The 26,948-nt window shown below is 38.0% G+C and overlaps 1 protein-coding gene and 1 pseudogene across 4 annotated transcripts in view; one reads left to right on the top strand and one right to left on the bottom strand.

The window, feature by feature from the left end:
• Nucleotides 1–446: 446 nt before the first annotated feature.
• Nucleotides 447–26,948, bottom strand: part of LOC145545376 (lysozyme C, intestinal isozyme) — a 37,417-nt gene continuing 10,915 nt past the window's right edge. For 2 of the 4 annotated variants that reach the window (XM_081589780.1, XM_081589783.1), the window contains 5 exons: nucleotides 21,240–21,270; nucleotides 20,400–20,550; nucleotides 4,460–4,624; nucleotides 2,492–2,567; nucleotides 447–1,307 (listed from right to left, as the gene is read on the bottom strand). In XM_081589780.1, coding sequence (XP_081445906.1) covers nucleotides 1,241–1,307; nucleotides 2,492–2,567; nucleotides 4,460–4,624; nucleotides 20,400–20,529 — 438 coding nt within the window. In that variant the 5' untranslated portion in view covers nucleotides 20,530–20,550; nucleotides 21,240–21,270 and the 3' untranslated portion in view covers nucleotides 447–1,240. Of the gene's footprint in view, nucleotides 1,308–2,491; nucleotides 2,568–4,459; nucleotides 4,625–5,843; nucleotides 5,980–20,399; nucleotides 20,551–21,239; nucleotides 21,271–26,948 lie in introns of those variants that run through there. The other 2 variants (XM_081589781.1, XM_081589782.1) reach the window with 2 other exon arrangements.
• On the top strand, nucleotides 21,725–26,859 carry LOC145545377 (lysozyme C, milk isozyme-like; annotated as a pseudogene).

The raw sequence follows: 26,948 nt of genomic DNA, 5'->3' as shown, positions 1-26,948 counted from the left end.
TTTGAAATGAGAGGAAAAGCAAATAGTGACAGTCATTTTAGAGAGTGGGGACACCAATACAGAAGATCTGCAGAGAAGTGACTATGATGACCAAGCAGATTTGAGTGCCCATTTGAGATTTATGTTTATGAATTTAAGGTGAGGGGAATTCCTTGGTGGCCCCATGATTAGGACTCTGTGCTTTCACTGTTTAGGGTGCAAATTCAAGCCCTGGTTGGGGAACTAAGGTCCCAGAAGCTGTGTGGCACCACCAAAAAAAATTAAAATTTAAAATATTAAGTGAGATCTGTCAGCATGCTTATGGATTTCTCGTGGCAACATCCAGCTGTTTCATTACAGGTGAAGAAGTAGGAAATACTAAGTGTCAGATCATTTTTTTCCCCAAATATATACATATGTATTTCTTCAGAGACATTACATGGCTCTTAACAAAGAAAGACAAGGTATGAATTGCAAAGCTTTTAATGAAAATGTTTGTATTTTTTTACAGCCTGCATAATTTCACATCAATTTAACAGCAATTAATTCAATGCTTGCAAACTCATCTACCTCTGAATTTGTCATAAAGTGTGAATCTAAGTTAATAAAATTAAGGAAAAGCATCAGCTCACCTAATCCTTCTTTGTGTTCCAGAATCAGCAAGATGCATGTATGAGTTCTTTACAAAGGCTAAAATAGGTTGATGTATAAATTGTGAATTTATGCTGTGTAAATGCAACATTTCTACAAAAATATTTAAACCAAAGACCACACTGTATGAAAACAAAATTCTTAATTCGAGCTGTTTTCATATTTAGCCATTTGACATTCATCTCCTTTTGAATGGACAGATGAAAAGTCACATGCCTACATAGTGGGACTTTGCCCGAGATCAATTAGCTTAAAGATATTCTTTTGTAATATTTGCATTGAATATTGGGGAGTACTTGTATCTTTCAAAATTAAGTCTGGGTTATTTCTTTGAGTGAGAACTTAATGTACTAGAGATACATTTGATGATTAAGATTTTAGACAAATATTCACCAGCATTAGTTCTGTTAAGAACCTTGAAAAATGTTGTAGTAATATCAAACAATGAACACATGAGGTAAACATCAAGCCTCTTAGAAGAAAGACCACATGCTCCTGCTTCTGTAAAAGCATTACTTGTTTGAAAGAGTGGTAGTATAACCTTTTACTTAACTATTATTTCCTTAATATGAAAAGGAGACAAATGAGCTGAAGAAAGAAAACTTCAGAGTTACAGTTTGCAACCCTGAACATAACTCGTGAGATCTCGGTTTCGACACTTGTTTTTCCACGCCACCCTGTAGAGAAAGATGAAACACATGGCAATAAGGTTAAAACATATCTTCATTGTGTTATACATATTTCAGATCCTTTGGGAGAACAAAATTGTTTATCAATACATGAAATACAGGCTACTGACTGATCCAAGTATTGCTATTTATTAACTGGAGACATGTATACCAAGGACTTCACAACTCTTCCAAGCCTTCACTAGAGCACAGAATGCTGAACACAAATATTGAGTCTTGTGTAGTCCACAACACAACTGCAAAGTGTGTTCCATATTTACTTACTTTCAAAAATAATTTCAAGATATAACAAAGAATTGGTAAGAGTGTGTAGAAACTTAAAAACTCTAAAGCCCTTAAAACAAATTGAGGAGTAAAAGAATTAGATTCTGAATCAGTTAAAGTAGATTATTTCTATGTAATACACTGTTTAGCATAAATCTAATTTTTTAGATTTTCAGTTTTCAGTAGCATACCTTGGCCTTTGAGAACATTCCCTCACTCCTCTCATAACAGTAGGATAAAACTACTGTAAAACAGTAGGGTAAAACTCACCCCCACCCTTTTTTTTTTGGCTGCACCACATGGCCTCTGGTGTCTTAGTTTCCCAACCAGGTACCAGACCCCCACCTCCTGAATTGAAAGCACAGAATCTTAACTACTAGGGAAGACCCCAGGTCTCCCTTTTCATGCCTAACGCATACCTTGCTCTGTAAAAGGAATTTACATAGTGTTGCAGGTCCATTATATTTCAAACACAAACAAACCAGCTCACAGAAAAAGAGGTGAGATTTGTGGTTACCAGAGGTGGGTGTTTTGGGTGGGGTGAGGGGTGGGGAATTGGATGAAAACAGTGGAAAGTACTACAAACTTCCAGGTATAAGATAAACAAACACTAGGGATATAATGTACAACATGATAATATAATTAACACTGCTATATCTTATATATGAAAATAGATTAGAGTGTAAATCCTAAGCTTTTCATCACACACACAAAATTTTTTCTTCTGTTTTTTATCTATCTAATGTTTTTTATCCATTGAGATCACGGATGTTCACTAAACTTACTGTGACAATCATTTTGTGATGTACATAAGTCATTATGCTGTACATCTTAAACTTACAAAGTGCTATGTGTCAATTATATCTCAACAACACTGTATGGAAAACAAAAACAAAAAAATAACATACCATGCTGTAATGCCTTGCCTACTGACCATCTTCTTTGCACATGCTACAGCTTGAGTGATGTCATCTTTCAGCAAAGCTGAAAAAGAGGTGGTGAGAAATGAGGACAATGTTCACAGAAATTTCATGCAAATTTTAGGTTCAGTCAGCTTTATTCTCTTAGGCTGAGGAAAGAAAAACTATAATTATTTCTCAAGAGTCCCTTTATCTGTGAATATTGGGAGAAACTCTCTCCATTCCATCTCATTTGGCATGAAATAAAGCATTTTGTTTCTCATTTGCCAAAGTCATTGGAAGCTCTGGAACTATTAACAAATATGATACAAGGTTCTCTTTTCACTGGACACTGTGAAAACAAAACAAAAACAAATGAGCAGAACCTGGTCTAGCAGGTTTTTGCTCAGCAACTCTACTAGTGGAAACTTATTCCAAAAAAAAATAATAAGCTATGCACCCAAGATGTATGTGTTAATACAAGAGTTGGATTGATAAATTTTAGAATATTTATATTTATATTCATCCAGAAAAAATAATAAAGATTAATATTTGTTGAAAAAAATGATTTTGTACAATAAAGAGCAAATTGTAAGCTGGTAAATATAGTTCAGTTTCATTTTTGTTGAAGCACATTGCTTACATGTTTGTGGGTACAAATGTGCATAATACAGCTTTACATTCATGTACATGAGTGACATATATTCTGAAAGAAGATGTGGATACCAAAAGTTACCAGTGGTCATAAATCTCTGGGTAGTAAGAATTTTTATTTAATGACCAGATTATTATATAATAAAAAATAATTTTTAAACCCTAACAATTAATACAAAAGAATATCCAGAAACTAATCTTCTTTATTAGGAATTTTAATATTAAAAATTAAACAATATCAAATTTGCAATACTTCTCAATATTTTATGCAATAAGTACTGTATGTGCATGCATATTTGCTAAGTAGCTTCAGTCGTGTCCGACTCTGTGAGATCCCATGGACTGTAGCCCCTCAGGCTCCTCTGTCTGTGGGGATTCTCCAGGCAAGAATACTGGAGTGGATTGCCATGCCCTCCTCCAGAGGATCTTCCCAACGCAGGGATCAAACCCGCATCTCTTACGTCTCCTGTGTTGGCAGGCAGGTTCTTTACTACTAGCCCCACCTGGCAAGCCCTAAATATTGCATATGTTATCTCAATTTGAAAAGGAACTCAATAGAATATTTATTTCATTCCGATAAAACAAATCATATATGAAATTGTTAGAATGACAGTGATTAAATATGAAGTGTATTTTTTAGAGATGCACAGTAAAAAATTTAGAAATGGAATGTAATAATGTTTCTAATTCACTTTAAAAACATTCAGCAAAAAACCACCAACTGGATAATATATACATAAAAGAAGTAAACATGACAAAATGTTAAAAATTGCTAAAGCACATATTATACTGTTAAAGTACATATTTATGTCGATATACTAATGTTTCAAATTGTTCACATATTTAAATATTTCATAATCAAAAGTAAAAGCTTTTTAAAAAGACCACACATATTCCTCCTCTTTGGTTAACTACTAATTCTTTCATATTCCAATAAAGGAGTGTATATTTAAAACACACACACACACACACACACACACACACACACACAACCTGATTATCCCTAAACCTTTCCCAAACAAGATAAGTAGGAGGAATGGCATTGTTCTTTACAAAGCATCAACAAGTCCAATTATAATAAAGTGATAGATCATTCCGAAAATTTTTGTATGTTAGCAAACAGAGAACTTTTATGATACCAGCTGTGTAATTTCTTACTTAAGGACTTATGAGGTAGATAATAAAGCATTTCTGGAAGTTAAAATGGGGTTTTTCTAGGTCCCTCATGAACTCTTCAAGACCTTTTCATTTGTATTGAATCTCTATTCTTGTAGATATAACCAGAAGGGGTCTGTGCCATCCCTCAACATCATCTTGTCTTACCACTACAGGATACACCACAGCCGTTAACTGCATTTGGGGTTTTGCCATCATTACACCACCATTTGCTGTTGACCTGAAATATCCCATAATCAGTGCTTTTGCTTCCAGGATTGTAGTTTGTAACTCGTGTGTTATAACGGCTTTCCCCATAGGTCAAACACATCCCTGGAAAAAAAAATGTATTTTTAGTAATAAACAGCAACATCGTATGACTTATATTTCATAGCACAATTCTATTTTACAAATGACTTATTTTAGAAGCATAAAGGTATATTTTACTTGTAAATATTTTAACACTTGTTGTTAAGGGCGCTTAAGAGAATTCTTTTGCTAGCAAATCATTTGAAAATACAAATGAAATAAGATAACATATTGCAAAAGTATTAAAATAGCTATGTCTTCTATTACTATTACCCTTCCCCTGCTTCCATACCTCAGGTAAGATTGAGCCTAGAATGGAAAAAGCAACACAGTTGTTGAGTGTATTTGGTCATTAGCAGCAGATGTATATGCTAATGGAAAAATACTTTTATTAGGAAAAGTAAGGTTTTTCTAGGAGAAAGAAAATTTCTTATGATACCTAAAGGTGAATTTGGGTATCAAAATAGAATCCTACAAGAGTCATAGAATAGGAAAGACTATGTCATCAAACCAGCCAGTCAGCCAGTTGCTCATTCATTCAAAAATACACATGGAGGGGAAATATCTGAATTCAATCTGAAAAATACAGTGATGACATTGACAACTATGGACTAAAGTACATGGCCACATTTCCTTAAGGCACATCTTTAATTCTGTGGAAGAAAATGAAAATTAATTAATGGACAGTCAGAGTAATAAGATATATTTTCATGCTGCATTTCAAGGATCCTTATGTAGATATTGATTGAGGGAAGATAGGTTCTTACTGTCCCTGTTTTAAGAGTTCAATGTAAGTTTTAAAAAAACTTTGCTGTTAAAAGCTCAACATCATGGTAGGGGGATAAAAATGAAAAAAACACTGCCTCCTCAGGCTTGCAGAACACAAGTTCCAAACTGGAAATGAGTAGGGTCAAACACCAAGGGCTTGACAGACATATTCCAGGTTCGAAATATATCTTAGAGTCAGCCTTCATGTGCCAGCTAGCAAATTTAGTGGCACTAGAGGAGAATATGGGGATTTGACATGCTTAGAATGGTATAGAATTTGACCCTCCCATGCCTCATTCCTTCACCTGGTACATCTGATTCTAAAGGAACCTTTGATGTTTTTAACCATTGTAAATGTACAAACCTGCCAAGAAATAAAAAAGCCCATTCACTCAAAGTCTCTTTCTTCTTCCTCTGTTAGTGTCTGTTCCACACCTGGCTAACTGTTTGAAAGGATGAAGAAGAGTTAACTTACAATTTGCCAGGCTGACTCCCTTATAGCCATCGAGTCCAAATCTTCTCAGAGTTCTGGCAAGCTCACATCTCTCAAAGACCTTGCCCTGGACAGTGGCAGAAAGGAGGAGAAGCCCCAGAATAGGGACAGCCTTCATGTTGACTGAGAAGCCAGACCTCCAGGCTGACCAAGGTGAGCTGGACTTGGTATTTAACATCTCTTCACTTCCCTCTTCTCTGATCAGTTTGGGGGCTCCACCCTTGGAGACATGTGGAAAGCAGGGACTTTTTATTGCTTCACTGACACTAAAAGTTTTGTTCTGTATGTTTGCAGAGGGGTATTTTGATGTCCTGAGAGTTAATTGCAAGAAAATAATGAAAGATATTGCTCAAGAAGAACTGGGATTAGCACTATTGCCAAAAGAGAAACTTTCTCTTATTTCATTATGAATTTGAGCAACGATAAAGAAAAAGAAAACCCTGCATGAACACTTTACACAACTGAAAATGAGTTCCCATCTTGATTAACATTCATTTGCATGGTGTTGTTTTATATCCTTTCACTGTATTGTCTTCATCTTTTTCCTTAAAATTGTTTTATATACATTTTCCGCAAAACAATATGACACACTGCCTGGTGTTCTGACAGGTAATGTAGCACCACACCATGTTGTTCAACCAGATTCCTCTACTGACTTTTTTGGTGTCTATTATAAATTCTTAATTTATGAATCAGTGTTTTACTATAATAAGTAAGCTCATGTGAACAATATTCTAACTCCTTTCTAACAATGCCTTATTTCACATTTCCATGTTAGAACATATAATGCAAAAGAGCTTAACAGTAAAACCTGCAGAAGGGTAACAGAATACGCCACCCAAAAATCTTCCCCTTTAGCACAAGGATTATTTTGAGCTGAAGGCAATTGAGAAGAAACAGATCCAAGAAAAATTCTCTGCCCTCCTCCTGTTTTCCTGAAAGCAAAACATAAATTTGTGTAGATATTAATCACCAACAACCTTGGTGATTATTGACACTTATCAGCCCTAAGACAGCACCAGAGGACTCAACAAAATAACCTTTACTGAGTAGCTAGTATCTTCCATCAGTTTCTAATGTATTTATCGTTCCACAATTTGCCAACCTTGAAGCCTAGCATTCTTTTCCCCTGTCTTGTTGCTACTCTAAAAGTATATTGTTCTTTGATCAAGATAATCTGTAAGTCCAAGTTCTAGCCATGTTTTTAAGTTACTCCTGCTAACATTTCTCATAAGTATATAAGAGATGTACATGTTAATATACTTGTTTACTTTTCTCTTGTTAATCTTTAGTACAGAACTCCAGCCAAAAACTTAATAAGGTAAAATGAAACAAATGTTTCCTCCTGTACAGTTTCTAGTGAAGAGGATGAGACAGTGAAAGGTTGGAACACTCCACTCTCCTTGGAGACTGCAGGTGAGATATGGGATAACTGACAACAGACCTAAGTATTTTTACCATGTCAGTCTCCCAGCTCTCTGTCTGTAGTGCACAGTCAAGAGAGGAAGATAACAATTTTTCCTTGTCCCTACCTTTGTGAATTCACACTAGCAGAAGAAAAACATTTGTGAAAGTAGATCTTGAATTGTGACTCTTGTGAATTTGGTTTTGGTAATCAACACCTACGGTTATTGATTCTTAGCCTCCCTGAAGGAGTCATGCTTTCCTTTGTCGCTGTCATTTGTCAGAAGAATGAAAAACCATAAGATGAGAATCTCCATTTGTTTTATGTATTAAGAACTTGGCTTTGTCACCAGTGAGAATATCCCCTCTGGATCCTGCCACTGAGGGGTGCAGGTTGTCTGTCAGGCTTGCGTCAGCAGCTAGCCAGCCAGCTAGGAGCCTACGACATGAAGTGACAGGCAATATTCTCTTTGTCTAACCATGCCAGCTTTCAGGGGAGTTTGAACAAAGTATCCAAGTCCATAAGAGGCCATAATGGCCTCTACTTTTGTTGCCTGGTTTTGAGGGGAAAACTCTCTTATAGTATCATCTTCTGGTAACACAGGTTAGGAGGCCAGTGATTTAAGGTGTCACTTGGCGGGAGATAGAGGTTTCTTTGCCACTTGTGACATAGAAGGTCTTTGCTTTCTTAGGCTTTCTATGGAGAGGCTGTGCATCTTGAGAGGGCTACATCTCTTAGGGGACACCTCTCGTGTCCGTGGGTAAGCCCTAATATTGGTTTTATTTTTCTTTTTTAATTTATTTATTTTAATTGGAGGCTAATTACTTTACAATATTGTAGTGGTTTTTGCCAAACATCAACATGAATAAGCCACAGGCGCACGTGTGTTCCCCATCCAGACCCCCCTCCCACCTCCCTCCCCATCCCAGCCCCCAGGGTCATCCCAGTGCACCAGCCCTGAGCACCCTGTCTCATGCATCAAACCTGCACCGGCAATCCACTTCACATATGATAATATACACGTTTCAATGTTACCTTCTCAAATCATCCCACCCTCACCTTCTCCCACAGAGTCCAAAAGACTGTTCTTTACATCTGTGTCTCTTTTGCTGTCTCCTATATAAGGTTATCGTTACTATCTTTCTAAATTTCATATACATGTGTTAGTATACTGTGTTGGTGTTTTTCTTTCTGACTTACTTCACTCTGTATAATAGGCTCCAGTTTCATCCACCTCATTAGAACTGATTCAAATGTATTCTTTTTAATGGCTGAGTAATATTCCATTGTGTATATGTACCACAACTTTCTTATCTATGTGACTGCCGATGAACATCTAGGTTGCTTCCATGTTCTGGCTATTGTAAACAGTGCTGTGATGAACATTGGGGTACACATGTCTCTTTCAATTCTGGTTTCCTCGGTGTGTATGCCTAGCAGTGGGATTGCTGGGTCGTATGGCAGTTCTATTTCCAGTTTTTTAAGGAATCTCCACACTATTCTCCACAGTGGCTGTACTAGTTTGCATTCCCACTAATATTGGTTTTAACTCATAAAAAGACTCTGGTTTGAAGTCAGAACTGAAATACGTATACTGAAGATTTAGAGTTTTACACCTAAAAGGATTTTTAAAATTTTATTTATTTTTCATTTATTTATTTATGGCTCAACTGGGTCTTTGTTGCTCCATGTGGGCTTTCTCTAGTTTCTGCGAGCAGGAGCTACTCTCTAGTTGTAGGGGGTGAGCATCTCATTGCAGTGGCTTCTCCCGTTACCAAACATGGGCTCCAGGCCCCCTGGCTTCAGTAGTTGTGGTGCAAAGGCTTAGTTGCCCCTCAGCATGTGGAATTTTCCCAATCAGGGATCAAACCGATGTCCCCTGCATTGGCAGGAGGATTCTTAACTAATGGACCACTAGGGAAGTGCCTAAAAGGACTTTTTACAACTAAGTTATTTTATTTTTGGCTGTCCTGGGTCTTCATTACTGCACGAGCTTTTCTCTAGTTGTGAAGAGAGGGTGCTACTCTCTAGTGTGTGGGCTTCTCATTGTAGTGGCTTCTCTTGTTGTGGACCACAGGCTCAAGGGCACATGGGCTTCAATAGTTGGGATTTATGGGCTCAGTATTGCAGGTCCCAGCCTCGAGACAACAGGCTCAGGCATTGTCATGAACAGACTTGGTTGCTCTTGGGCATGTGGGACCATTCTATATCAGGGATTGAACCTGTGTATACTGCATTGGCAGGTGGATTCTTTACCACTGAGCTACCAGGGAAGACTGATAAAAGGATTTTTCAAAGAGCTCTAATCTGGACTGTTGCAAAATTGGAAAAGGAGTACATCAAGGCTGTATATTGTCACACTGCTTATTTCACTTCTACACAGAGTGCATGTGTGTCTGCATGCTAAGTCACTTCACTCGTGACCAGCTCTTTGCGACCCTATGGACTGTAGCCCACCAGACTCCCCTATCCATGGGGATTCTTCAGGCAAGAATCCTGAAGTGGGTTGCCATGCCTTCCTCTAGGGAATCTTCCCAACCCAGGGATCAAACCTGTGTCTCTTATGTTTCCTGCATTGGCAGGCAGGTTCTTTACCACTAGTGCCACCTGGGAAGCCTTCTATGCAGAGTACACCATGTGAACTTCTGGACTGGATGAAGCACAAGCTGGAATCAAGATTGCTGGGAGAAATATCAATAACCTCAGATATGCAGATGACACCACCCTTATGGCAGAAAGTGAAGAGTAACTAAAGAGCCTCTTGATGAAGGTGAAAGAGGAGAGTGAAAAGCTGGCTTAAAACTCAACATTCAGAAAACTAAGATCATGGCATCTGGTCCCATCACTTCATGGCAAGTAGACAGGGAAAAAAATGGAAACAGCGACAGACTTTATTTCTCAAGCTCCAAAATTACTGCGGATGGTGAGTGCAGTCATGAAATTAAAAGACGCTTGTTCCTTGGAAAAAAAGCTATGATAAACCTAGACAGCAAATTCAAAAAGCAGAGACATTACTTTGCCAGCAAAGGTCCATCCAGTGAAAGCTATGTTTTTTCCAGTAGTCATGTATGGATGTGAGAGTTGGATCATCAGTCTGAAGGCTGAGCGCCAAAGAATTGATGCTTTCAAACTGTTGTGCTGGAGAAGATTCTTGAGAGTCCCTTGGACTGCAAGGAGATCAAACCAGTTGATCCTAAAGGAAATCAACCCTGAATATTCATTGGAAGGACTGATTCTGAAGCTGAAGTTTCAATAATTTGGCCACTTGATGCAAAGTGTGGGCTCACTGGAAAAGCCCCTGATGCTGGGAAAGATTGAGGGCAAGAGGAGAAGAGGGTGACAGAGAATAAGAGGGTTGGATGGCATCATCAACTCAATGGATGTGAATTTGAGCAAGCTCTGGGAGATAGTGAAGGACAGGGAAGCCTGGTGTGCGCCAGTCCATGGGGTCACAAAGAGTTGGACACAACTGAGTGACTGAACAGCAATCTTTCAGACTGAAGAAAGAGAGAGAGAGAGAGAGAAAGAAAGAAAGAAAAAAGAGAAGTATATATAGAATACCTTGGCTAGTGTGAGAAAAACTAAAACACTTCCTTAACAAGATTAGAAGGGGAATATCAGCGAAAAACTTCAAAAACTGCAAATGGTACTCAAGTAGGTGTAAAACTTATGTAAATATTGATAGCCAGGAAATAGCTTTGACAAAGATCCAGAAAATGTACAGAAAGGCTTGATAGATTGTCCCTCACTCTGTAAGCAGACCCCATCAGGTCCAGACCCTCCCATATTTGGGGCTGGCACTACAAAATAAAAATTATTGAGCTATATTATCCTACCATCAAAGAAAAGAAAAACATTCTAGTACTAATCCTAAATTTCTGTTAATAGGAAAATATGCCCCTGAGTTCCTTCTTAGATATAACCTACAATTCTTTCTCAGTCCCTTGGAAATATTGACCTTACCATATCTTTAAAGTGTAAGCATCCAAAGAGATAAATGTTGACTAAAGCAAACATGGGACTAGAAAAAAGAGAGAGAGATTTTATAAAAAATAAATAAATTGCTATTTGGTATTTCCATAAGCTCCCTTGCCCTAGATTTTGTTCACAGCCTCCATAAGATTATCTATTAAAATCTTAAAAATCTTAAAAGTACATTTCTAGAAATACTGGTAAAATGCTTCAGCCGTCTGAATGGGTAAACTTAACTTGTTCCATCTGCCAGAAACACCATTTAGATCCAGCTATTTCTTTTATAATAATTATAAGACTATAACTATTCTTTTTGTTTTAATTTACAAACCATAGAAGTTTATTTCCCACAGTTCTGGAGGCTGGAAAGTCCAAGATCAAGGCATTGGCACTGTGAATTCTACAAGTTCTCTTCCTGGTTTGTAGCCAGTGCCTTCTTGCTGTTTCTCACATGGTGGAAGGGTCTTTGTGGGGTCTGTTTTATGAGAACACTAATCCCATTCATGAAGGCTCCACCTTTATGACTTGAAAACTGCTCAAAGGCCTCATCTCCTAATATATCATCTTTGGGGTTTAGGATGTCAACATCTGAATTCAGGGGAATACAAACAATATAAATATTGTTTTATAAATTCATCTTAAGGTTCAGTGGTAATGTTCTGAAATTTTTATCTCTAAAAGGGAGTTAGCTTCCTGCCCTAGAAATTTGCTACCAGTTGGTAATTGCTTAAATGAATATTCTTATGTTGCAGGATTAGTTCTCAAGAATTTTCAGTGTTCTGGGACTCTGTCAAGTGATCTTAATTAGAAGTTCTGGGTTATTGAAAAAAGGGGAAATCTATTAACAGGTCTTCCTTGATTTACTGTGGGGTTACATTCTGATAACCCATCATGAGTCAGAAATAACATAAGTCAAAAATGCATTCTATACATCTAACCTACCAAACATCATAGTTTTGCCTAGCATACCTTAAACCTCCCTGGGACACATTCACTAGCCTACAGTTGGGCAAAATCATCTGACACAAAGCCTGTTTTAGAATAAAGTGTTGAATATTTCATGCACTATTGAATATGCTCTTGAAAGCAGAAGACAGAATGGTTGTCTGGGTACAGAATTGTACCCAGTATATTAAGTATATTGGTTATTTACCCTTGTAAATAAAAGGTACCATTAGCCTGAGAAAAGATCACATTTCAAGCTCGAAGTATATTTTCTACTGAATGCATACCACTTTCACACCATTGTAAAGTTGAAAAACCATAAGCCATGTTGAAGTTGGCAGACCTTCTGTGCTGTAACAGCAAATACAGACACAGTGCCTGCCATGTTCCAGGCATTATTCTAAAAAGCTTAATATGTGTTAACTCACTTAACTCCCCTTGAAAAAGGTATTGTCAACATTGGCATTTTACAGATGAGGAAACAAATTCACTGAAGTCCAGCAGCTTGCCCACAGCCCCTCTGGGAGTGAGTAAAAGGCCACTCTGCCTGTCCACCTGCTTTTCCTGTAAGCTCTACCCAATACTTCAGTAAAACTATCTAGTAAAGGCCCATCAGAGTGCCCCTAACAGGAAGTTCATCTGAAAGCAGGCCAGTTTGTAGAGTTGGGATCTGTGGGAAATGGAAGGACAGGCTTGAGGTCGGAGTGCTGTATCATCCTTTTGTTGTTGCTATTCACTTAGCATTCCATTTAAGTGGTTATACTAAGTTATATAGAAGGACAAGTCTACCTGTGTTTTTGTTTATAGGTTCTGTTGCGTGCAAGAGACTGACAGGGCAGATAATCAAACCTTGTGTTCATTGTGCTCATTGTTGCTAGGGTAATTCCCTGGCTCCACCAGAAGAATAGTTTCAGGGAGAAGTCACAGTTCCCAGGAGCCACCAAATATTTGCAAAGGCTGGAGTTTTATTTCCTTATCAAGAATGAGCCTCTCCAAAGAAACATGGGAAACTAAGTATGCTAATTCTTGAAAGTATACATTTGCCTGGTGTGAATCACTACTTGCTTAATTAAGAAAACAGCTTTGTATAAGGATGGGGGGAGAAATAGGGACAGGAGGTGGTGGTGGAGCTGGAGCTGGAAAGGAATGGGCAGGATAAATAACTGTTAGGGCAAATGTATTAATTCTATCTGCAGAGTTCTTTGGTTTTTAATTTTTATTGGTTTGGGGGTTTTGGAAGGTTTTTCAGGTTTTGGTGTCATTTTGGTTTGTTTTTTTGGCAGATCTTTCTCTTTAATTCTACAAGGTGAGAATGACCAAGCAGAAGACAGACCCTCTGATCTTAGTGATAGTTTCCAAAGTTATTTGTTACTCACTTGGTGGCTGTTGAACTCTGAAATCTCCTCTTCTACTTTCTGAGAAAGGTGAGAATTGCATTTTTAAAAGTTTGCAGGCAGAAAACATCAGGATTCTGTAAACTTCATAAGAAGTTGGGTTTTGGCTTTGTGTCTGGGAGAGAGTTCCTTTATCCAGGAGAGTTGGTTTTGAGTTTTCTAAGCAACAAGGCTTACCGTGAATGCTCCTCTGTCTTCAGCAGCCACAGGTCAGCTTGTGGCCTAGTGTGTGCACCCTCTCCTCCCTTTAGCCACCCTGTGTGGAGATTAGTTAAACCCTGTGCAGTTCCTTTTCTTTCAAGTTCTGCTTGAGAGAACGTTCTGATTTTCAAGTGAGAAAATTGGTTTAAGTTCTAGTCATTCTGGAGCAGCACCCCGAGGTGTCTTGCCACAAGTTAGAATCCTTGAATTATAGGCAGGGAGGTGACAGCTTAAATTCACATCTTTTTCTTGCATGTGTGATCTCTCAAGGAAAATGTTCCAAGTCCATGACTTATAGGTAAAACTGAGCATGTCATTAAATGATGGAGGCTTAATAAAAAAATGGAGGCTTCTCTTTTGGCTCAGTGGTAAAGAATTAGCCTGCCAATGCAGGAGATGCAGGGTCGATCCCTGGGTCAGGAAGATTGCCTGGAGAAGGAATGGCAACCCACTCTAGTATTCTTGCATGGGAAATCCCACAGACAGAGGAGCCTGGTGGGCTACAGTTCATGGGGTCATGAAAGAGTCAGACATGACTTGGTGACTAAAACAACAGAAACAATGAAAGATGCTTGTTTGAGAATTTACATGGCAGCCTTAGAAATCCAGGGACCTGACTGTTATCCTTCAGAAAAGCCCAAGCCTCATTGCCTTTGTTCCAGAGAGATTTTCTGCAGGCGTTTGTGAGTTTGGGAAGGGTATGTGCTTCAAGGAAGACAAGGAGCTAGTGTGCAGGGTGTGGGTGAGGCTGGGAATGATGTTCCTGTCCCTTGTGTCATGCCTGTCTCACCCTCATGCCATCGTCCACCTCCAGCTTGGTTTTAAAATTTTTGTTCTTTTTCAAGCAAGGTGAGCCAAGCAGAGGCACTGTAGTTCTTGGGGGATAAGTTGTTATGAAGCTTATAAGATCTGTTAGATCATACTTCAAGACAAAAGAGAGGTAATTATTCTATTTCTTTAAGGACCACCTGCAGAACTACCGGAGGTACTGACTTTTAAAAAGAAGATTTTTCTATAACCCCTCAAAGTTGATATTAAGCCTTGGGGATCTGCTACTTTAACAGGCACCCCATGTTTTTTCAAATATTAACTGTAAATCTTAGAGCTTTGCAGAGTATTTCAAAGACTGAAGGAATATATCCATGCGCATAGTTCTCTCTCTTAAAAAAAATTACTTCCACATTGAGAGTAATGGCCAGCTTGCAAAGAGACCCCCTCTCCTGCCTCACTTAGCCCTGGAAAGGATTCAGTTCAGTTCAGTCACTCAGTCATGTCCGACTCTTTGCGAACCCATGGACTGCAGCGTGCCAGGCCTCCCTGTCCATCACCAACTCCCAGAGCTTACTCAAACTCATGTCCATTGAGTCGGTGATGACATCTAACCATCTCATCCTCTGTCCTCCCCTTCTCCTCCTGCCTTCAATCTTTCCCAGCATCATGGTATTTTCAAATGAGTCCATTCTTGCAATCAGGTGGCCAAAATATTGGAGTTTCAGCTTTAGCATCTGTCCTCCCAGTGAATATTCAGGACTGATTTCCTTTAGGATGGACTGGTTGGATCTCGTTGCAGTCCAAGGGACTCTCAAGAATCTTCTCCAACCCCACAGTTCAAAAGCATCAATTCTTCGGTGCTCAGCTTTCTTTATAGTCTAACTCTCATATCCATACATGACTACTGGAAAAACCAAAGCTTTGACTAGACAGACCTTTGTTGGCAAAGTGATGTCTCTGCCTTTTAAAACACTGTCTAGGTTGGTCAGTCTAGGTCGTCTAGGTTGGTCCTAGCTTTTCTTCCAAGGAGCAAGTGTCTTTTAATTTCATGGCTGCAGTCACCACTTGCAGTGATTTTGGAGCCCCCCAAAAATAAAGTCCGTCGCTGTTTCCACTGTATCCCCTTCTATTTGCCATGAAGTAATGGGACCAGAAGCCATGATCTTAGTTTTCTGAATGTTGAGTTTTAAGCCAAATTTTTCACTCTCCTCTTTCACTTTCATCAAGAGGCTCTTTAGTTCTTCGCTTTCTGCCGTAAGTGTGGTGTCATCTGCATATCTGAGGTTATTGATATTTCTGCCAGCAATCTTGATTCCAGCTTGTGCTTCTTCCAGCCCAGCATTTCTTATGATGTACTCTGCATATAAGTTAAATAAGCAGGGTGACAATATACAAACTTGACGTACTCCTTTCCCTATTTGGAACCAGTCTGCTGTTCCATGTCCAGTTCTAACTGCTGCTTCCTGACCTGCATACAGATTTCTCAAGAGGCAGGTCAGGTGGTCTGGTATTCCCACCTCTTTAAGAATTTTCCACAGGTTGTTGTGATCCACACAGTCAAAGACTTTGGCATAGTCAATAAAGCAGAAGTAGATGTTTTTCTGGAACTCGCTTGCCTTTTCGGTGATAGTTTTGTGTGTATGTTACCCTGTGTCCGGACCATGGCTAACTGGATTTTAGTTAGCCCTGGGATACAAGTTTGTTGATCAATTAGAGTTTTTTAAAATTTAATGTAAATGAGCAAAGCAATTGTAGTTAGTCCATGATGAGTACTCATAAACCAGGGGACTGAATGCACCAATGGGCCTTGTATCAGCGGCAGAGAGAGGCTGCAGACAAATTTAGCCTCTACCACTGGACAGCTTTGCCCTGTCCAGGTACCTACAATTGGATAGGTTTTGGCAAAAGGTATGTCCCAGTTTCTCTTGGTAAACCAGGTTTGGTCATTTTATTAGTCACACATTGCCAAAGTTAGTTACAAAAGTTTTTTTCTTGGGATGAGGATGTTAAACATGTACTTGCAACAAATTTAAATGTGCAATAGAGGAACTATAGTCACTGTGCTGTACTTCATATCCCCAAGTCTTGTTTTATAACTGGAAGTTGGTACTTTTGGACCTCCTTCACCTTTTCTCCCACTGCCCACCCCCTTCCCCCACTTCTGGCAACCATCCATCTGTTCTCCATACCTATGAGCTTGGTTTTCTTTCTTGTTGTTGTTGTTTTGTTTGTTTATTTATTCCATGTTGGGTCTTTGTTGTAACCCTTGGGATATTTGATCTTCACTGGAGCATGTGGATCTTTAGTTGCAATACTTGGGATTTTTTTTTTTTTCAGTTGCATCTTTGGGATCTAGTTGTCTGACCAAGGATCAAACCTGGGCCGCATGCAGTGGGATTGTGGAGTGTTAATCACTGGACCACCAGGGAAGTCCCTGTTGGTTTGCAAAGTGGAAGAGGAACTTTCAGAGCTCAACAGGAACCAAGCGAGTCACAAGTGACTTTGGAAACTAAGATCAGAAAGTCTGTCCTCTACCTGGGCATTCTCATCTTGTAGAATTAAGAGAAAGATCTGCCAAAAAAACAAACCGAAATGAAACCAAAACCAAAAAAACCAACAAAAATTTAAAAATAAAACCCTGCAGATGGAATTAATACATTTCCCCTGACAGTTATTTAACCTTTCTACTCCTTTCCAGCACCATCTCCACCACCACCCCCTGGCCCCATTTCTCCCCCCATCCTTATTCAAAGCTGTGTTCTTAACTAAGCTAGTAGTGATTCATTCCAGACAGTGTATACTTTCAAGAGTTTGCATACTTAGTTTCCTGTGTTTCTTTGGAGAGGCTCATTCTTGATGAGGAAGTAAAACTCCAGCCTTTGCAAGTATTTGGTGGCTCCTGGGAACTGTAACTTCTCCCTGAAGCTATTCTTCTGGTGGGGCCAGGGAATTACCTTAGTAAAAATGAGCACAATGATCACAGGGTTTGATTATCTGCCCTGTCAGTTTCTTGCACGAAATAGAACCTATAAACAAAAATACAGGTAGCCTCTCCTGTGTAACTTAGAGTAATCACTTAAATGGAATGCTAAGTGAACAGCAACAATAAAAGGAAGGCTGATAGCGCACTCTGACATCAAGCCTGTACTACCATTTTTCACAGATCCCAACTGCTTTCTGATGAACTGCCCATGAGAGGCATTGTGATGGGCCCTTATTAGGCAGTTTTACTGAAATATTGGGTAGAGCTTACAGGAATAGTAGGTGGATGGGCAGGGTGGCCTTTTACTCACTCCCAGAGGGGCTGTGGGCAAGCTGCTGAACTTCAATGAATTTCTGTTTCCTCATCCGTAGAATGCCAATGTTGACAATACCTTTTTCAAGGGGACTTAAGTGAGCTAATACATATTAAGCTTTTTAAAATAATGCCTGGAACATGGCAGGCACTGTGTCTGTATTTTCTGTTACAGTACAGAAGGTCCCCAACTTCAACATGGCTTATGGTTTTTCAACTTCGTGATGGTGTAAAAGTGGTATGCATTCAGTAGAAAATATACTTGGAGTTTGAAATGTAATCTTGTTCCGGGCTAGTATATATTTTGTTTATAAGGGTAAACAACCAATACACTTAAAACAATTCTGTACCCAGACAACCATTCTGTCTTCCGCTTTCAGGAGTGTATTCAATATATTACATCAGATATTCAACACTTTATTCTAAAATAGGCTTTGTTGCCCACCCATAGGCTAATGTATGTGTCCCAGGGAGGTTTGAGTTATAATAGACAGAACTATGATGTTTGGTAGGTTAGGTGTATGGAATGCATTTTTGTCTTACATTATCTAACTTATGATGGGTTTAGCAGAATGTTACCCAACTGTAAATCAAGGAAGATCAGTATGTAGACTCCCCTCTTCTTTCAGAAACACAAAACTCCTGATAAAAATCACCTGGCAGAGGCCCAGAGCAGTGTAAATTCATGAGAACTAATTTTGAACCATAAGAATATTCATTTAAACAATGGCATCCCTGGGTGGCTCAGAGGGTAAAGAATCCACCTGCAATGCGGAAGACCTGGGTTCAATCCCTGGGTTGGGAAGATCACCTACAGGAGGGCATGGCAACCCACTCCAGTATTCTTGCCTGAAGAATCCCCATGGACAGAGAAGCATGGCAGGCCTTAGTCTACGGGGTTGCAAAGAGTCAGACACGACTGAGCAACTAAGCACATAAATTCCTAGGGCAAGAAGCTAACTCTCTTCAAGTGATTAAAAATTCTAAAACATTCCCCCTGCACCTTGGCGGGAAGTTATAAAAGAACATAAGGGAATAGTTACATTCTCATAACTATTAAGCAAGAATTTGTTGTTACTGTTCAGTCGCTAATTTGTGTCCAACTGTTTGCAACCCCATGGACTGTAACCTGCCTAGCTCCTCTGTCCATAGAGTTCTAGCAAGAATACTAGAGTGAGTTGCCATTTCCTTCTCTAGGTAAGCAAGAATAGTTGGATATAAAAGGTGTTTCTGGCAGACAGAACAAGTTAAGTTTACCCACTCAGATGGCTGAAGCCTTTCACCGATATTTGTGGGAAGACATTTTTAAGGGTTTTACTTGCCTGTTTTTAACTTTGATTTTTAAATGGGGGAAAATTGCTTCACAGTGTTGTGTTGGTTTCTGATGTACAACAACACAAATCAGCCATAATTATACATGTATCATCTCCCTCTTGAACTCAGAATTACTCTTCTCCACAGAAAGTTTTAGTAAAAGATGAAAGATTTATATGATAGGAAGAGAAGCAGAATATTACTTGCCTTTAATAGATAATCTTATGGGCGCTGTGGATAAAATTTGTGGCAGTTACAGAAGTTATGGAAATATCAAGTAGCAGTTTGCTTTTTAAAATCTCTCTTTTTGTTTGTTTGGTTTTTTTTCCAGTCCCAAAGGTGCTTTAGCCAACAGTCGGGTGCCTCCATTTCAAAGATATGATAAGATCAATATTTCCAAGGGACTAAGAATGGTAAGTTTTATCTAAGAAGGAAGTCAGGGACATATTTGCCTGTTATCAGAAATCTAGGATAAGTACTATAATCTTTTTTATCTTCTTTAATAGTCTGTAGGTTAGTTCAATATTTTGTGTGTGTGAAGTGCCGTCCCCAAATACACAAAGGTCTAGACCTGGTGGGGTCTGCTTACAGAGTAAGGGACAATAAATCAAGCCTTTCTGTACATTTCCTGAACCTCTGTCAAAGCAGTTTCCTGGCTATCAATATTTACATAAGTTTTCTACTTGATGTGTGCCATCTGTAGTTCTTGACATTTGTTCTCTGATCTTCCCCTCTTAATCCTGTGGAAACAATAAAGGCCCCTTATAATGTCTTTATAAAGACAAACTTCCCTGAGACCCAGCGTGGTTAGTTAGACAAAGAAAATGTTGCCTGTTACTTCATGTCTTAGGGTCCTAAATAGTTACTGAGGCAAGCCTGACAGACAACCTGCACTCCTCAAGTGGCAAAAATGAGGAGGAATATTCTCACTGGTTACAAAAGTTCTCAGTACATAAAACAAGACAAATAGAGATTCTTGTTTTAACATTTTTCATTCTTATGACAAATGAGAGAGACAAAGGAAAGCATGACTCTTTCTGGGAGGCTAAGAATCAATAACCATAGGTGTTGATTACCAAAAACAAATTCACAAGAGGCATGATTCAAGATTTATTTTCACAAATGTTTTTCTCCTGCCTCTGTGAGTTTGGAAAGGAACAGAGAAGGAGAAAGTTTTATCCTTCTCTCTTGAGTGCACTACAGACAGAGAGCTGGGAGACTGACATGGTAAGAATTCTTACCTTCTGCTGGTCTGTTGTCCATTATCCCATATCTCAACTGCAGTTTGAGGAGAGAGGAGTTTTCTAGCCTTTCCCTGTCCATCCTCATCACTAGAAACTGTACAGGAAGAAACGTGTTTCCTTTTGCCATTTTAGAGTTTTTTTTGTGTCTCTGTAACAAAAGATTAACAAGAGAAAAGTAAACAAGTTCATTAACATGTACATCTCATATATACTTATGAGAAATGCTAATAGGCATAACTCAAAAATGTGGCTAGAACTTAGACTTACAGATTATTTTAACCAAAGAACCATATACTTTTAGAGTAGCAGCAAGACAGAGGAAAAGAATACTAGGATCCAAGGCTGGCAGATTGTGGGATGATAATAAATACATTAAAAACTAATGGAAGATATTAGCTACTCAATAAAGGTTGTTTTGTTAAGTCCTCTGGTGCTGTCTTGGGCTGATAAGAGTCAAGGGTTGTTGGTGACTAATATCTGCACAAATTTATGTTCTGCTTTCAGGAAACTAAGGGGAGGGCAGAGAATTTTTCTTGCATCTACTTCTTTTCAGCTGCCTCAGCTCAAAATAATCCTTGTGCCAAAGGGGAAGATTTTTGGGTGGCATATATGGTTATTCTTCTGTAAGTTTTACTGTTAAGTTCTTTTGCTTTACAATGACCCTTTATGTTCTAACATGTAAATGTGAAGTAAGGCATTGTCAGAAAGGAGTTAGGAATGTTGTTCACATGAGCTTACTTATAATAAAACACTGATTTATAAATTAAGAATTTACAATAGACACCAAAAAAGTTAGTAGAGGAATCTGGTTGAACAACATGGTGTGGTGCTACATACCTGTCAGAACACCAGGCAGTGTCATGTTGTTCTGTGGAAAATACATATATAAAAAAATTTTACGTGAAAAAGAAAACAACATAGTGAAAGCACATAAAGAAATTTAATGAAAAAAATTTAATGAAAGATTAGAGCTCATTTTCAGTTGGATAAAACATTCATTCAGTAATCTTTTTCTTTATAGTTACTCAAATTTGTAATAACATAAGAGGAAGTCCTTCTTTGGGCTATAGTGCTAATCCCAGTTTTTCCTGAGCAAGGTCATTAAGCAATATCATTTTATTATTTTCTTGCTGGTTAATACTTAGGATATCAGCATATTCCTTTAAACATAAGGAAGAAAACTTTTCAAGTTAGTGGACCAAAACATAGGCCCTGTTTTCCACATGTCACCGAGGGTGGAGCCCCCAAACTGCTCAGAGAAGGGGGAAGTGAAAAGATGTTAAATACCAAGTCCAGCCTGGACATCTGGCTTGTCAGTCAACATGAAGGCTGTCCTTATTCTGGGGCTTCTCCTTTCTGTCACTGTTCAGAGCAAGAAATTTCAGAGGTGTGAGCTTGCCAGAACTCTGAAAAGACTTGGATTGGCTGGCTATAAGGGAGTCAGCCTGGCAAACTGTAAGTTAACTCTTCTTCCTCCTTCCAAATAGTGAGCCAGGTGTGGAACAGATACTAATAGAGGATGAATAATAAGAAAAGGATGTTGTGTAACTGACTTTTCTTATTTCTTTGAGGTTTTGTACATTCACAGTGGTTAAAACATCAAAGGTTCCTTTAGAATCAGATGTACCAGGTGAAGGAATGAGGCATGGGAGAGTCAAATTCTATACCATTCTAAGCACGCCAGGTACCACTATACTCCTCTAGAGCCACTGAATTTGCCAGCTGGCATATGGAGGCTGACTATAAGATATATTTTAGCACCTGAGATATGTCTGTCAAGCCCTTGGTATTTGACTCTAGCCATTTCCAGTTTGGAACCTGAGCTCTGCAAGCTGAGTAAGGCAGTATTTTTCTCATTTTTAATCCCCCTACGATGATGTTGGGCAAAGTTTTTTAAAAATTTCACTGAACTCTTAAAACAGGGACAGAAGGAACCTATTTCCCCTCAATCAATATCTATATAAGGATCCCTGAAATGCAGTATGAAATGACATTATATTATTAAGACTCTAGTTGATGAATTATTTTTCATTTTCTTCCACAAAATTCAAGATGTGTCCTAAGGAAAAGTGACTGTGTATTTTAGTCAATATTTGTCAGTCATCACTGTATTTTTCAGATTGAATTCAGACATTTCCTCTCCATAACTATTTTTAAATGAATGAGTAACTGGCTAGAAGGATGGTTGGATGACATAGTCTTTCCTATTCTATGACTCTTTTCAGAATTCTAATTTGGGATCCAAATTCAACTTTAGGTATCATAAGAATTTTTTTTTCTCTCAGAAAAAAATACTTAAAAATTTTTTTTCCTAATAAAAGTTTTTTTCTATTAGCGTATGCATATGCCACTAATTGGGCTTTCCAGGTGGCTCAGTGGTAAGGAAACCATCTGCTGATGCAGGAGATGCAAGAGACATGGGTTCGAGACCTGGGTTGAGAGGAAGGCATGGCAACCCACTCCAGTATTCTTGTGTGGAAAATCCCATGGACAGAAGAGCCTGGTGAGCTACAGTCCATGGGGTTGCAAAGAGTCAGACACAACTGAAGCAACTTAGCTCACACATATACCGCTAATGACAAAATCTACTCAACAACTCTGTTGATTTTTCTATTCTAGGCTGAATCTTACGTGAGGCGTGGGAGCAGGGGAAGGGTAATAGCAATGAAGGAAACATCTATTTTAATATTTTTTAAAATATGTTATTTGTTTCATTAGTATTAACAAATGTTTTGCTAAAAAAGAATTCTCTTAAGGGCCCTTTAACACAAAAGTGTTAAAATATTTTACAAGTAAAATACATCTTTATACTTGTAAAAATAAGTTGTTAGTAAAGTAGAATTAAATAGAACTAATTTTGCTGTGAAGCATAAGTTATGTCGTGTTGCTGTTTATTACTAATGTTTTTTTCAGGGATGTGTTTGGCCAGATGGGAAAGCAATTACAACACACGTGCTACAAACTATAATCGTGGAGACAAAAGCACTGATTATGGGATATTTCAAATCAATAGCTGCTGATGGTGTAATGATGGCAAAACCCCAAGAGCAGTTAACACCTGTGGTATACCCTGCAGCGGTAAGACAAGATAATGGGGAGTGATGGCACAGGACTCACCTGGTTATACCTGTTGGGTTATCCAAAAGGTTCGTTCAAGCTTTTCCATAAACATCTTGTGGGAAAACTGGAACGATCCTTTAGGTCAAGATTCAATAGAAATAAAAAGGTCTTGAAGGGCTCATCAGGGACCTAAAAAAACTCCATCTTAACTTCTGGAAGCTCTTTACTTTGCTTCTCATAATTCTTTAAGTAAGAAATTAAAGAGCTGGTATCATAAAAGTCTGCTGTTTGCTAACATACAAGAGTTTATGGAGTGACCTATCACTTCATCATAACTGGACATGTTGATGCTTTGTGAAGAACAATGCCATTCCTCCTACTTTCATTGTTTGTGGAGGTTTAGGGATAATTTTGTTGTGTGGGAGTTTTGTTTTTTTTTTTCAATGTACCCTCCTTTATTGAAAACAAAAGTATTAGTGGTTAACCAAAAAAGAGGAGTATGTATGGTCTTTTTAAAATATAACTCTTACTTTTTATTGTGAAATGTTTAAAATATTTGGAAAATTAGAAACATTTGCATAATAAACATCAATATGCTCATCATGTAGTTTTACAGTTATTTACATTTTGTCATATTTACTTCTTTTATGTATATCATATATATGGGATTGTTTTGCTGAGTGATTTTAAACTGATTTAGAAACATTATGACATTTCATTTCTAAATTCTTTGGTTTGCATCTTCAAAAAATCCAGTGCCTATATAAGCATAATCATTCTAACAAGCTAATTTACAGATTTGTGTAATTGGGGTGAAAAAATATTCTATTGTATTCCCTTTAAAGTAGAGATAATATATAAATCTTTAGTGCAATAAAAATATTGAAGAAATATTGCAAAACTGATAGTTATATTTTTAAATATTCAAAATCCCAATAAAAAGATTAGTCTTTAGAATATTATTTTGTATCCAGTTAATTTATTTTATAAAAATATTTTACATTATAGAATAACCTGTTATCATTGAATAGAAATTCTTACTACCAAGAGATGCATGAGCACTGGTAACTTTTGGTATCCATGTCTTCTTTCAGAATCTATATCACTCATGTAAGTGAATTAAAGCTATATTATGGACATTTGTATCCACATACGAACATGTAAGCAATGTGTTTCAACATAAAAGAAATTGTACTAAATTTACAGCTTTACAATTTGCTCTTTATTACACAAAACTATTTTTGTTAACAAACACCAGTCTTTATTATTTTTTAAGATGAATAGACTTGTACTATGTAGATATTCTATCATTTATCAATCCACTTCTTTTTTAACATTTCTTTGTTTATTTTTGCCCATGTGAAGTCTTAGTTGCCACAGGCAGGATCTTCATTGTGCCATGCAGGCTTCTCTCTAGTTGGGATGTGCAGGCTTAGTTGCCCTGCAGCATTTGGCATCTTCCTTCCCCCACCGGGGATTGAACCAGCATCCCCTGCACTGGAAGGTGCTCTCTTAACCACTGGACCACCAGGGAGTCCCTCAGTCTATCTCTTACTGTTAAGCACTTAGGCTGTTTCCATTTTCTCCTTTTATATTAACTGCTATGAAACATTTTGTATACACATCTTTGGGTACATACCATGATTTCTTTAGGATAAATTTCCATTAGAATTCTGAGCAAAAAACTTTAGACCTGTTTCTGCTTGTTTTGTTTTTACACTGCCTGGTAAAAAGAGTCCCTTATATCGCATTAGTTAATAGTTCCTGAACATCCACTGACTTTGGTAAATGAGAAACAGAATGCTTTATTTCATACCAAAGGGGATGGAATGAAGAAAGAGTTTTCCTCCAACATACGCACAGATACATGGACTCTTAAAAAATAATATTAGTTGTTCTTTCCTCAGTCTAAGAGAAAGCTGACTTAACCTAAACTTAAAATGAAATTTCTATGAAGATTGTTTTCACTTCTCACTATTTTTTTTTCAGCTTTGCTGAAAGATGACATCACTCAAGCTGTAGCAAGTGCAAAGAAGGTTGTCAGTGATCCACAAGGTGTTAGAGCATGGTATGTTTTTTCTCCCCTTTCCAGTTTTACTGAGATGTAATTGACATACAGCACTGTAAAAGTTTAGGGTATACAGCATAATGATTTGATTTATATTCATCATGAAATGATTATCACAATAAGTTTAGTAAGCATTGATTATCTCATATGGATACAAAATTAGAGAAATAGAAGAAAAAAATTCTGTGTGGGATGCAAAGTCTTAAAATTTACTCTCAACATCCTTTATATACATATAACATATAGCAGTGTCAATTATATTTATCATGTTGTACATTGTATTGTTGTTGTTGTTTAGTTGCTAAGTCGTGTCCAGTTCTTTTAGGACCCCATGTACTGTAGCCTGCCAGGCTCCTCTGTCTATGGCATTTCCTAGGCAAGAATACTGGAGTAGGTTGCCATTTACTTCTCCAGTGGGTCTTCCTGACCCAGGGATCAAACTTGCATCTCCTGCACTGCAGCTGCAATCTTTTGCCACTGAGCCACCAGGGAAGGTCTGTTGTACATTACATCCCTACTATTATCTTATAACCTGAAGTCTGTCGTACCTTCCACTGCCTTCGTCCAGTTCCTCACCCCTCACCCCACCCTCACGCCCCATTCTGGATAACCACAAATCTGACCACTTTTCTATGAATTTGTTTGTACATTTGTGTTTGAAATATAATGGACCTACTCATTAGTCTTTAGGATAAGACTAATCTTATTAGCCTTTAGTTCCTGTTATAGAGCACAGTATGTGTTAAGCACCAAAGAGGAGAGCTGATTCATCCTGCTGTTATGAGAGAAGTGAGGGAATATTCCCAAAGACCATGGTAAAACTGCAGCTTTAGATTTATGCTAAACAGTGTATTACGTAGAAACAACATTTTACCAGATTCGGAATCTTACTCTTTCACTAGTCAATTTTTTTTTAGGGAATTTTTAGAGGTTTTAAGATTCTCCACACAATACCAATACCTTGTCATATCTTGAAATTAGTTTTGGAATTAAGTAAATGTGGACTGCACTTTGCAGTGCTGTTGTGGATTGCACAAAACTCAACATTTGTGTTCAGCATTCTGTGCCCTAGTAAAGGCTTGGGGGAGATGTGAAGTGCTTGGTATACATATTTCCAATTAAACAGTAATACTTGCAACTGTCTATAACTTGTATTTCATGTATTGATAAACTATTTTGTTCTCTCAAAGGATTTGAAGTATCTATAACACAATGAAGATATGTTTCAACCTTCTTACTGTATGTTTCATCTTTTTCTACAAGGTGGCATGGAGAAACAAGTGTCAAAACCAAGATCTCAGGAGTTATGTTCAAGGTTGCAGAGTGTAACAGTGGATTTTTCACTTCAGCTCATTTTGTCTCTTTAGCTCATTTTGTCTCTTTTTGATATTAAGGAACTAATAGTTGAGTAAAAGGTT

The sequence above is a fragment of the Giraffa tippelskirchi genome, chromosome 4 (assembly GCF_054371585.1).
Source record: "Giraffa tippelskirchi isolate mGirTip1 chromosome 4, T2T-mGirTip1v1.2.pri, whole genome shotgun sequence".
In the NCBI taxonomy this organism is placed as follows: domain Eukaryota; kingdom Metazoa; phylum Chordata; class Mammalia; order Artiodactyla; family Giraffidae; genus Giraffa; species Giraffa tippelskirchi.
The sequence above is the reverse complement of the archived record's forward strand: the minus strand, read 5'-3'. Positions and strand labels throughout refer to the sequence as shown.